Source organism: Delphinapterus leucas, chromosome 3 (assembly GCF_059928025.1).
Source record: "Delphinapterus leucas isolate spDelLeu-1000000601 "Yukka" chromosome 3, BTC_Dleu_Yukka2, whole genome shotgun sequence".
Taxonomy (NCBI): domain Eukaryota; kingdom Metazoa; phylum Chordata; class Mammalia; order Artiodactyla; family Monodontidae; genus Delphinapterus; species Delphinapterus leucas.
In genome coordinates, this window is record NC_143131.1 from 44,554,976 (window position 1) to 44,567,545 (window position 12,570).

The 12,570-nt window shown below is 34.4% G+C and overlaps 1 protein-coding gene across 1 annotated transcript in view; it reads left to right on the forward strand.

The window, feature by feature from the left end:
• DDX4 (DEAD-box helicase 4) overlaps window positions 1–12,570 on the forward strand; it is an 86,025-nt gene that overhangs the window by 57,035 nt on the left and 16,420 nt on the right. Inside the window, exons 8-16 of the mRNA XM_089908864.1 lie at window positions 1,447–1,548; window positions 2,504–2,584; window positions 3,647–3,694; window positions 5,370–5,417; window positions 5,522–5,569; window positions 5,793–5,935; window positions 6,573–6,725; window positions 7,853–8,007; window positions 11,188–11,317. Of these exons, the coding sequence (XP_089764990.1) occupies window positions 1,447–1,548; window positions 2,504–2,584; window positions 3,647–3,694; window positions 5,370–5,417; window positions 5,522–5,569; window positions 5,793–5,935; window positions 6,573–6,725; window positions 7,853–8,007; window positions 11,188–11,317 (908 nt within the window). The remainder of the gene's footprint in view (window positions 1–1,446; window positions 1,549–2,503; window positions 2,585–3,646; window positions 3,695–5,369; window positions 5,418–5,521; window positions 5,570–5,792; window positions 5,936–6,572; window positions 6,726–7,852; window positions 8,008–11,187; window positions 11,318–12,570) is intronic.

The following is a 12,570-nucleotide window of genomic DNA, read 5'->3' on the forward strand; positions in this document are numbered from 1 at the left end:
TCACAGTACCAGCCGCTCCGCGTCATGTGGGATCTTCCCAGACCAGGGCACGAACCTGTGTCCCCTGCATCGGCAGGCGGACTTTCACCCACTGCGCCACCAGGGGAGCCGTGCTGGAAGATTTTTAATCACAGTTTTAATTTCAGTGCTTGTGATTGGTCTGTTCATATTTTCTATTACTTCCTGGTTCAGTCTCAGTAGATTGTGCATTTCCAAGAATTTGTCCATTTCTTACAGGTTGTCCATTTTATTGGCATACAGTTGCTTGTAGTAATCTCTCATGATCCTTTGTATTTCTGCAGTGTCGGTTGTTACTTCTTCTTTTTCATTTGTAATTCTGTTGATTTGAGTCTTCACCCTTTTTTTCTTGATGAGTCTGGATAATGTTTTATCAATTTTGTTTATCTTCTCAAAGAACCAGCGTTTAGTTTTATTGATCTTTGCTCTCGTTTCCTTCATTTCTTTTTCATTTATTTCTGATCTGATCTTTATGATTTCTTTCCTTCTGCTAACTTTGGGGTTTCTTTTTGTTCTTCTTTCTCTAATTGCTTTAGGTGCAAGGTTAGGTTATTTATTCGAGATGCTTCCTGTTTCTTAAGGTAGGATTGTATTCTATAAACTTCCCTCTTAGAACTGCTTTTGCTGCCTCCCATAGGTTTTGGGTCGTCATGTCTCCATTGTCATTTGTTTCTAGGTATTTTTTGATTTCTCCTGTGATCACTTCGTTATTAAGTAGTGTATTGTTTAGCTTCCATGTGTTTGTATTTTTTACACATCTTTTCCTGTAATTGATATCTAGTCTCATAGCCTTGTGGTCAAAATCACTGCTCTTACCAAGAATCAGCCTTTTTTTTTAAAAAAAAGTGTTCCTTGGGTTGATGCAAGTCCTTGTTGAATTTTCAGTTTGGAAAATGTTAATTCTGACAGTTTTTTCAATTTTTTTTCTTCTTTGGAGTAGCAGCATTTGGAGTCCCTTACTTTGCCATTTTCATTGATATCAGTGATACATACCATTTAATAATTTTCATTTTGTTTGCTGGTGTATAGAAATACAATTAACTTTTGTATATTGAAGGTTCAGTAACCTCACTAAACTTATGGTAAGTACTTTTTCTTTCCATGGATTGTGGAAATACCCTGTTAATGGTGCAGTTGTGGCAACTTTGAGTGTTTTACAACTGTCATTTTTTCCTTTTGGTCATTTTTAGTTTTTATTCCCAAAGCAAGTAGCAGGTTTTTAAAATACTGTAGTATATCTATTTATACTAATGAAGTTGAACATTTATAGGTCACATACAGCGTTTCTTTTTAGTAACTGTCTGTTAATGGCTTAAAATATTAAAGTCATTGAATTATGCAAGACTTGAATTAACTTGGCCACCATGTCCCTGGTATTTCTTTCTTGTTGTTTTGTGTTGTTTTTGTGTGTATGTTTTAATATTATAGGCTGTCAAGATGGAAATGATTCAGAAGCTTCAGGGTCATCCAGAAGAGGTGGAAGAGGTAGTTTCCGAGGTTGCTGTGGAGGATTTGTTCTAGGAAGTCCAAGTTAGTGGTGGATTGCAAATAGTGTGTTCATTTATTACGAAAGAAATGATAAAAAATAATACTTATCATATAAGGTTGTTATGATTATATGAGAATAGTTAAGCATAGTGGTTGGTACATATCACTTATATTGTATAAAATATTATTTTTTAGACACATGTAATTCCTTACAGGTTAAGTGGGAATATATGAATCTTTTTACCAGTGTGTGTGACTCATTTCTTTAATATTACATACTGTGAAGCATTTTAGAGCTTTGATAAAGATGGCTGACCTTACAAATAGGTGGCCTTCTCTATGGCTCTGCGTCCCATTATACTTCTTTCATACCAATGTGGCTTTCTACCTAAATTCTACCAGTCATCATTCCTTGGTGCTAAGGTATTGTTTTCTGAAGTCACTGTTGGAATGCGTTTGTCACTTAACAGAGGAGGACAGAATAGTGGAAGCTAAAAACATAAATTGTAATAATGATTTAATAGATGTATAGTGGATTAGTGAATTGTCACTTTAAAAAAAGTGAAGGGATCTGGAGGGTTGCTGTTCAGGACTGATGAAGTTTGATTTGGGAACTGTGGGTGCAAGGGGTGCTTTTCTGGAGAATAAGCAGTGAGATTATGTAATGTGAAATTTCTGGGGGCAGTAACCGTGCTATTTTTCAGAGGTAATTTAACTTTTGCTTATATCATATTTTGGTGTAGTATTGACCCTAACTACTTTTATAGAATAATTTTAATAAAATAAAAATTTTAAGGAAGTAATTTGTAATTGAAGGAAATAATTTGTGGAGAAATCCTTTTGTGTGCTTCTTAGAAAAATACTGTAATTCCTGTTAAATTTAAATTATTCTGCATCTTTTTAAATTATGGCACCATAAGTTGATTTTTTTCTTTGCTGCATGATTTAAAAGCTTCTTAAAAGTAACATAATCTAAATTTATTATCTGTAAATCTAGATAGCAAATATGAACAAGATGAGGGGACCCAGCACACTGGTGGCATTTTTGGCTCTAGAAGATCAGCATTAACTGGTGTAGGTGAGAAATAGAATTTATTACTGAATATTAATCATTCACATTTGCTTTTAGCTCTAGGATTAATAAACCTAATATATATGTTTAAGTGTACTAGATTGGCTCATGATTTTCTCTGCTTTTTAGATTTGTAGGCAAAAATACATGGACAGTTTTGCCTCCCTTACAAAGTTTGTGCTCTGTGAATTATTTCTTCTTTCATATCTACCAGTTAATTTGAGTTATAAATTATACTTTTAATTGGAGGGAGGAAAATGAAGTTTGCTTTGATTTCAAAGAAAGGATTCTGAGTTAGGGGATTTGAGGAGAAAGTGAAAAAAAGGAACATAATTATTGACAAAAAATGTTGAAATGTGGATAAATAAACTGTGGTACTAAAAAGAAATGAGCTATTAAGGTATGAAAAGACATAGAGGAACCTTAAATATGTATTCCTGAGTGAAAGAAGCCAATCTGAAAAGGCTACATACTGTATGATTCCAGCTATATGAAATTCAGGAAAAGGCAAAACTATAAGAAGAAGGATGAAAAAAAAAAGGTGGTTGCTAGGGGTTGGGGGAAGGGATGAATAGGCAGAGCACTGAGGATTTTTAGGGCAGTGAAGTTACTTTGTATGATACTGTAATGGTGGAAACATGCCATTATACATTTGTCCAAACATAAAGAATGTATAATACCAGGAGTGAACTGTAATATAAATGATGGACTTTGGGTGATTATGATGTGTCAGTGTAGGTTCATCAATTGTAACAAATTACCTCTTTGGTGGAGGATGTTGATAATGGGGGGAGGCCATGCAGGTGTGGGGATAGGAGGTATATGGGACATCTCTGTACTTTCTGCTTAATTTTTCTGTGAACCTAAAACTGCCCTAAAAAAAATGAAGTCTTTAAACAAAATGTTCAAATGAGAAAAAGGTTTAAGTATAGAATTAAGAGATGGGTGGATTAAGGGACTAGAATCCTGAGTAATTACTCAGTATTTGAAAAGAAATAGCTATATGGTTTATGTGCTTGAGGAGGAGCTGTGATTTCTCTAAATCTTCTGTAAAACAATGCCTTACAGGTAAGGGTGACACTTATCAAAGCAGAAGTGGTAGTGGAAGTGGACGAGGTGAGTTCTTATCTGGTTTACCTGTAAGTGGTTAAAATTACTGTAATCAAAGCTTAATTTTTGAAGTTAAAGGTAACTGTTGCTGCTTTTATACACTTTGTGGAGTATGCATTTGCACAGCCAGTTTTGGGGAGTTGTTTACTACTACTCTTTAATCCAACAATTCTGTTATAGGAATTACATACTGTAGGTGTATTTGCTCAATACATGTAAAAGTGTGTTCACTGCAGCTTCATTTATAATAAGTAAAAACTGAAAATCACCTAAAAACTCATCAGTCTGTTTAATAAATGATATAACCATAAAATGGGAGATACCATGCAGATGTTAAAGATTGAGATGTAATCTATATGTATAAATTCTTATTAAAATAATGTTTTTTCTTATGAGATAGTTATTTGGCTTGGCATAGGGGATAAAGAAAGTTCAGTATAGATGATTTTATACTATGAAAAAATTTTTCAGAGTTAAAAATATTTAAATGTCACATAAAAGTTGAAATGTTTTCCAGACTAGTAAAACCATAAAGCTTGTTTGATGTCTCTGAAAAATTCTTAGTGATCATTATTAGTCCCCACTTCCTTCCTTTGGATTCTTGGATTCTCCACTATAGAAAAAGATTATTAATGGCTAAACCGTATCTTCTACAAATGCTCAGATGTTGTTTGAAAAAGGATTTCAAGACCTATGGACATACAGGACAAGAAAATTAGCTCACATGTAAAGATGCTATATCTAGTTAGCCTTTCAAATCTAATGCAGTCCTTGTTCTTTTTTTGTGGTAGTACCTGAAAGTGGCACAATAGATGACTCCTTGTCTAAAGATCAGAAAGATAGTGTATAGAAAAGAGTCAACACGGCAGACCTGACTGCTGTTCTTTGAAAGTCCTGCTTATAAGGTTGGACCTTACCTGGCTTCTGAGAACTTGGATTTAGGGTTCTCACCACTCTTAACTGGTGTGAGTGGCTCACTGTGCCTAAACAGTTTGTACAACTGTGTGGTTTATGCCGAATACCTGCTTTTCTTCTGGGAGTCTGGAAGTTTGGTACATGCCAGGCAGAAGGTTCCTGCATTATCAGCACCTCATAAGAACCCTGGATATTGAACCTCTAATGGGCTTCTCTGGTAGACAGCATTTCCAACATGTTGTCACAACTTGTCCTGTGTGATACCAGTGGGAGAGACTCTTGAAAGCTTGATTGCCTGGTTTTCTCTGGACTTTTCCCCGTACACCTTTTTCCTTTGCTGATTTTGCTCCCTATCCTTTCTATGTAATAAGTCACAGCCATGGTTATGACTGTATTCTGAGTCCTAGCAAATCATAGAACCTATGGGTTGTAGTGGGGACATCCCAACAAAGATGGATTTTTAGTTCCTTTTAGAAAATATATTCCTTTGCTGAGGAATATAGGGATTAGGAAAGAGACATAACAGTTTAAACGAAAGAATACTAATATGTTATAACAGTGTAACCTGCATAAAATCAGCATGTTGAATGCTAAGGAAACAAAATGTTCAGGGTTCTATTTATCTTAGTTGTCTCAAGTATTATTTGTACGAAGGGACTTTATGCATTTTCAGAACTTTTTCTCTTTGAAGATAAGCAATGAAAAGAAAAATGTGCATAGTCTTGTATCTTGTATCTTGACTGTATCTTGTGGATTTCTTTAATAGGTGGTTACAAAGGTTTAAATGAAGAAGTAATTACAGGCTCTGGAAAGAGTAAGTTTTACTTTAGATAAGGTATTTGATTTTTATAGTGAGCATTCTTTTACCCTTCAATTTTTAAAAACATTTATCTGTTTTTCAATTTGATTCCTTTTAAGATTCTTGGAAGTCAGAAGCTAAAGGAGGAGAAAGTGGTGACACTCAAGGTATATTAATTTTTGTGTGATCCACATGAGTGTATATTGCATTTTAATACAAATACAGAATATTTAAAAACAGCTAATTTTTTAAAATTTGAAGTGAAAACTTTAATGGTAAACATTGGGAATTACTACAGTATTTAAAATTTGAGTTTGTCAGTTTTTGTATGTTTTCCCTCTTATTTTTATTCTAGTCCTTGTAATGTAAATTTTCTTTTTAAATTCTAAGGACCAAAAGTGACCTACATACCACCTCCTCCACCTGAGGATGAGAACTCCATCTTTGCACATTATCAGACAGGCATAAACTTTGACAAATATGATGCTATTCTTGTAGAAGTATCTGGACATGATGTACCACCAGCAATTCTGGTCAGTGTAATAATTGTTTCTATAATGACTGTGTAGCAAACTTCGGTTTTTAAAAACTTAGTACATTTCTTTAAGTTGGTATTAAAGAATACAAAAATTTCATCTTATTCTCTGATGTCTTAGGTTGGAAATTTAGAACCATGACTACCACCTACATTAGAATTAATTGCTATGTTGAAAGGGAGGGTACTATATTTCCTCCCCACCTCCCCAAACCAGGATGAGAACTTTATTTAAATTCACTAAAAAGGATACTTTTCCTAGAGATCAAGATTTCTGCTTCCTAAGTGTGTGAGAAAGTGTGTCTTAGGGGAGTGGTTTTCTAAAGAGTGGGGGAGCCCAGAGTCCCTTGTTGGTAATGAACCATTTTTACTGATTAGAGTTATTTGTATCTCACAGGTTTTAAGGGGACAGAAAAGAGTTTCTAGAACCACTGTCTATATGGAATATTCCTTAATTCTATCAAGTAATAACATACAGGTTCTGGATACTACTTTTGAGTGGGGGCATATTTGTAAAGTTAACCTAGTATATAAAGTGGAATTAACAACTTGAAACTAATTCAAATAGAATATGTTTATGGAATGACCTGTATATGATATATGGAATTTAATCACTGCCACCTGCTTTTTTTTAGACTTTTGAAGAAGCTAATCTTTGTCAGACACTGAATAGCAACATTGCTAAAGCTGGTTATACTAAGCTTACTCCTGTGCAAAAATACAGTATTCCTATTATACTAGGAGGAAGAGATTTGATGGCTTGTGCTCAGACAGGGTCTGGAAAGACTGTAAGTCACTTTCCTGCATGTATTCTGTCCCATATGCAAACTGCTACTTTTTGAACTTTGGTTCTTCCCAAGTAGAAGATTTCAGTGAACTGTCATAAATATTCATTGCTTCTGATTTCTGGTTTTATTGAGGTTTGTGTGCTTCTGAAGAAAGAATTTTGAACTATTTCCAGAGTAGTTCATAGATTTTTAATCTCTAAGTGTGGTCAGCTTTTTCTGTGCAACATAATATCTAAAACAAAATGATTGAGGGTCAAAGCACCAAAGTTTATAAGCCACAGAGAAAGGTAAAAAATAATTTATGTAATACAGTTGATACAGTTTTGGAGTCAAGAGAATGAGAAATAGCTGTAGGTATTGTACCTGATCCTTAGTATGAAGTGACCTCCGGTTATGCTAATTCTAAAAGAACTGATGGGACCAGGTTGGTTTTAGGACTAAACTGTGGGGTTTGTCTATTAAATAGGGTTCCACGAGATGAGTATTAAAGACTGTCATTTCCAGGATGATAGACTCTTGGTTCATACTGTATTAGTCTTAAAAAGCTTCCATAGTAGAGTTGAAGGGAAAATAAGTGAGTTGTATAATACAGCAGCTGTTGTGTGACTTAAATGTGGTTTTGGAGGTAGATTTTAGTGTCTTATTTGTTTAATGAGAAAACTATAGCACAAAATTTCTTGCCACATGTAACTTTAATAAGGGTGATATGTTTAGTAATCCAAATGAATGATTTCCCAAGTTTTGCTCTGCTCGTGGACCACTTTTGTCATGCATTCTGATAATTTTATTTCTACCCCAAAAGGAGTCATTTAGAATGAATGCTGCATGCTGCATTAACCTCTAAAAATAAGTTTATTTAGAATCTATGGCTGTGCTTTTTAAAAAAAGAACAAAAGATATTTTCATAGGGTAGATTAACATTATCAGACATTTTATACTGTATAATATGAGCATGAAGACCTAAATGTTAAAAACTCATGGAAATAAAAATAGTTTTCCTTTCTCATCTTAAATTTACCAAAAAGATGAAAGAAGAAGCTAAAGGATATGAAGACATGAGGAATAGGTTGCCATAGGGAGAAGGATGATGCACTATACATTTGTAAATTATGGAATTTAACTTCTAGGCAGCTTTTCTCTTGCCAATTTTGGCTCATATGATGCGTGATGGAGTAACTGCCAGTTGTTTTAAAGAGCTGCAGGAACCAGAGTGTATTATTGTCGCACCAACCCGAGAATTGATCAGTCAGATCTATTTGGAAGCCAGAAAATTTTCTTTTGGGTAAGTACATCTAGAATGCCACTCACAAACAAGTTTTTCTTTAGAGAATTTTCTTACTTATTTTGGGAAGAACACAGTGCATGAATAAGAATGCACTCATGTAATTGATTGAAGTTTACTTTTTCATAATCTTGTTTATGGAATCTCTTTATTTTAAAAAGAAACATTCTTATTAAAAATTAGATGATAATAGAAATAGATAAGACAATAGTGAACATATTGGTGTGTCTTCTGGTAGTTTTTAAATGTATGTTTAAAAAATGAACTTAGGGTGTTCCTAATAATTTTCTGTTCTTTTACACGTAACTTAATAAAATGGATAACTGCTTATTTAACAACCAGACCTAATTTTTAATGACTTTAAGATTGCCCATGTGTATGTATTTTATTTCTCTATTTTGGGGGATTTAGGTTGTTTCTAATTTGGAGCTACTATAAATAAAAATAATTCTTGCTGTAATGAACAGCTTGCTATATAAATTTTTTCTACTTTTATGTTTTAAGTATTTTCTTAGGGATTTTTATAAATTTAATGTTAAAGAATATGGACTTATTTTAAAGCTTGCCTTCTACCAGCAGTATATGAGAATGCCAATTTCACTACACACTTTGCCAGTATTTGGTATTAGTTATTTGTTGCTGCTTACCTTAAAACCTAGTTGCTCAAAACAATAAATATTATCGGGTTTCCCTGGTGGCGCAGTGGTTGAGAGTCCGCCAATGCAGGGGACACGGGTTCGTGCCCTGGTCTGGGAAGATCCCACATGCCGCGGAGCGGCTGAGCCCGTGAGCCATGGCTGCTGAGCCTGCTGAGCCATGGCTGTTGAGCCTGTGCTCCGCAACGGGAGAGGCCACAACAGTGAGAGGCCTGCGTACTGTAAAAACAAACAAACAAAACAAAACAAAAAAAACAATAAATATTATCTTACAGTTTCTGAGGGTTAGGAATTGCAGAACAGTTTAGCTGGGTGTTTCTGACTTGGGATCACTTATGAGGTTGCAGACAAGATGTCAGCTAGGATTGCAGTCATCTGAAGGTTTGACTGGATCTCTGTGTAAGGATGCTTGATTGTCCTTAGGAAATGACAACTGGCTTCCCTTAGATTGAGTGGTCAATGAGAAAGAGCAAGGAGGAGGTTGCTATGACTTTTATAAAACAGTTGCAGTCACTTTGGCCATATTCTGTTAGTTACTAAGCAAGTCAGTAAGTCTAGCCCAAACTCAGGACTGGCTATATATTTTGCTAGAACTAGTGCAAAATGAAAATGCAGGGTCCTTTGTTAAAAAATTATGAATTTTAAGCAGCAAATATAGAGCATTAAACCAAGCACAGGGCTCTTCTAAGCTTGAGACCCTGTATAACTGCACAGGTTGTACACCTATGAAGCCAGCCTTGTACACACCTATGGAGGAGCGGAGTTAGGATCTATATTTAAAGGAAGGAGTATTGAAGAATTTGTGTACATATTTTAAAACCACCACAGGTATCTTCATTTTTTTTTTCATTTATTTGGTTATTGAGAGGTTGAACGCTTTATACATTTTCTTTTGTGAATTATGTATTTGTTATCTACCAGTTTATCTATTGGGATATTAGTGTTTTTCTTTACAATTTTTTAGAGTTTTCTCTGTATAGAAGCTTAACCTTTTATTTTGTATAAATCAGTTTATTTAAAATGAGAGTAGAAAAAATTAAAATTATTAAAATCCCTTTAATGTCAAGCTTGACAGATCTTTTGGAAAAAGTAGGTGTACATTGCTTATACCAGTGTTTATTTCTTGCTGATCCCCATGTAGTATGTTGCTCGTCAGTCTTTTATTTTTACTTTTTTTTTAAAGCTTTTCCAGTAAATTTTTTAAAAGTTTTACTTATTTATTTTATTTTTGGCTGTGTTGGGTCTTCGTTGCTGTGCGCGGGCTTTCTCTAGTTGTGGCGAGCAGGGGCTACTCTTTGTTGTGGTGTGTGGGCTTCTTATCGTGGTGCCTTCTCTTTTTGCGGAGCACGGGCTCCAGGCGCGCAGGCTCCAGTAGTTGTGGTGCGTGGGCTCTAGAGCGCAGGCTCAGTAGTTGTGCTGCATGGGCTTAGTTGCTCTGTGGCCTGTGGGATCTTCCTGGACCAGGGCTCAAACCCATGTCCTCTGCATTGGTAGGCAGGTTCTTAACCACTGTGCTACCAGGGAAGTCCCAACTTCAGGCTTTTAAATCAAGTAAAAGATAACAGTTTTCTTTTTTAAAAAACGAAAGCATATGTATGATAAATTCAGATAATTATGCACAAAATGAATATTAGTACATGGATATTTGTTGGAACATTTTTGTGGCAAAAAACTGAAAAGTATCAATGTTTGTCTTTAATTCTCCTCTTCAGAGTTTACACACTATTAACAGTTTATGTGAATTATTGTAGAAATAGCTGGTGCACATGTATGCACTTTAATTCTCTCAACAAATGGTGGCATACTAAGCTTGTTGTCACCCTGTTTTTTAAAAGTGGTGTATGTTGGAGGTAATGCTTACTCTAGAACTGTACTCCTTTTTATGAATGCACAGTATTCCTTTGTATGGGTGGGCTATAATTTTAAGTCTTTTATTGTTAGACAATTAGATAGGTTTCAATCTTTTGATACTAAAAATAATGTTAGTAGTGAATATTATTTTACAGTCATCTTTACCCATGTGTGGGGACACATCTGAAGGGAAAATTCCTAGATGTGAATTTATTGGGAAAAAGATATGTTTTAAAATTTTAATAGAGACTAAAATTGTGTTGTATCAGTTTATCCTCCTGAGTGCCAGTTTCCCTATGCCCCGGATAACATGGTATTATCATACTTGAGGTAAAATGTTGTTAGTCTTCATTTATTTTGCTTTTAAAAGTAATGTTGAACTTAAAGTGTTTAAAAACCTTTGTATTTTCTATGAACCATTTGTTCATGTTTTTGGCTTATTGCGTGAGTGTTGGTCATGTTTATCATTGTTTTTGAAGAGCCCTTTATCAGACAGGTTGCAAATATTTTTTTCTCACAGCTTTTCAGCTTCTTTCTGGGAAGAATTTAATACTTTAAAAATTATGTTGAATGTATTAGCTTTTCCTTTATGGATTTCATTTTACATCTTGTTAGAAACAAATGGCTAATTTTCAAGTAACTAGAAAGCGACATTTACTTTTATTGTTAATAGGACTTGTGTAAGAGCTGTTGCTATATATGGGGGAACCCAGTTGGGGCATTCCATTCGACAAATAGTACAAGGCTGTAATATATTATGTGCTACTCCTGGGAGACTGATGGATATCATACGTAAAGAAAAGGTAGGCTCTAGAGGGATAACAAAGTTGTGGTATTGATTAATAATTTTTTTTGTTTGGGGAAGAGAGAGATTGGTATAAAGATACATATATTTATTACAGCACCATTTATATATTAGGCCCCCATCAGATGCTTTGAATGCATTCTCATATAAATCTTAAAATAATGAAAATAGGAGGTAAATAGTATTTTCCATTTTATACTTGGGAAAACAAGCTTAGTGAGATTATGTAATTTATTTTAAACCTCTCAGTTAGCTCTAGTAAGTGATAGAGCTAGGGTTAGAATCTGGATCTGATTCCAGAATCTGTATCCTATACCCCACTACACTGGGAGAGAAATGTAATAAGTGCTTTTATCTAGTTTCATATATGTCTTGATGAAATAAATTTTTTTTCCTGAAAGAAAGCCTTTGTGGCATCAGTAATTTTGTCTTCTGTTTTAGGTGTGGGAGTGATATTATCCAGGACTATTAATTTTCTGTCTTCAGAAAGAGATTTTAGGGCTATGTATTTCTTTTTGGTATTCACATACCACAGTATTACATCTCTGTATCAATATTTTGAGTTCACTTTCATGACTCTGATCTGCTTTTTTAAGGCCCTTCTCTAAAGGGATTGTTCAAAACATGCTGTTTCTGCATAAAGGGACTTTTCTTAAGATACTTATTAAGAGTATCCAGAGAAATCCACCTTGATTAAACATCTTCCCTGGGGTACCAAAATAACTTTTCTTTTTGCAAATGTGTGTCTGTTTTTAGCACTAAGTATCCATGATAGGTTAGAAAAGTTTCCCAGTTGTTCCTGAGTGATTAGAGAATGGGGGATTTATTAAGGGTTTAAAGGAGTTAGAAATAAGTTTAGCAGTTACAAGACATTTGAATATGTCATGCTGTTAAGAAATTTTATTTCTTACATTAAAGAGTCTGACTTTATCAGATAATATAGTCTAGATCTGTGCTGTCCAATACAGTAGTCACTAGCTACATGTGGCTATTTAAATGTCAAAGTGATATAAAATTAAAAATTCATTTCTTCAGGCACACTAGCTACATTTCAAGTGCTTATTAGCTGCATGTGGCTACTGGCTAACAGTGAAGATACAGAATTTTTAAGTAATTACAGAAAGGTGTATTGTGTAGTACTGATCTAGATGTTTTGGTTTCTTTCTTATAAAATGTTTTATAACATAAGGCAAAATTGAGAACTGAAATAAACACTGATAGTAGTACCTAAACATAACAGTTCTCTTCATT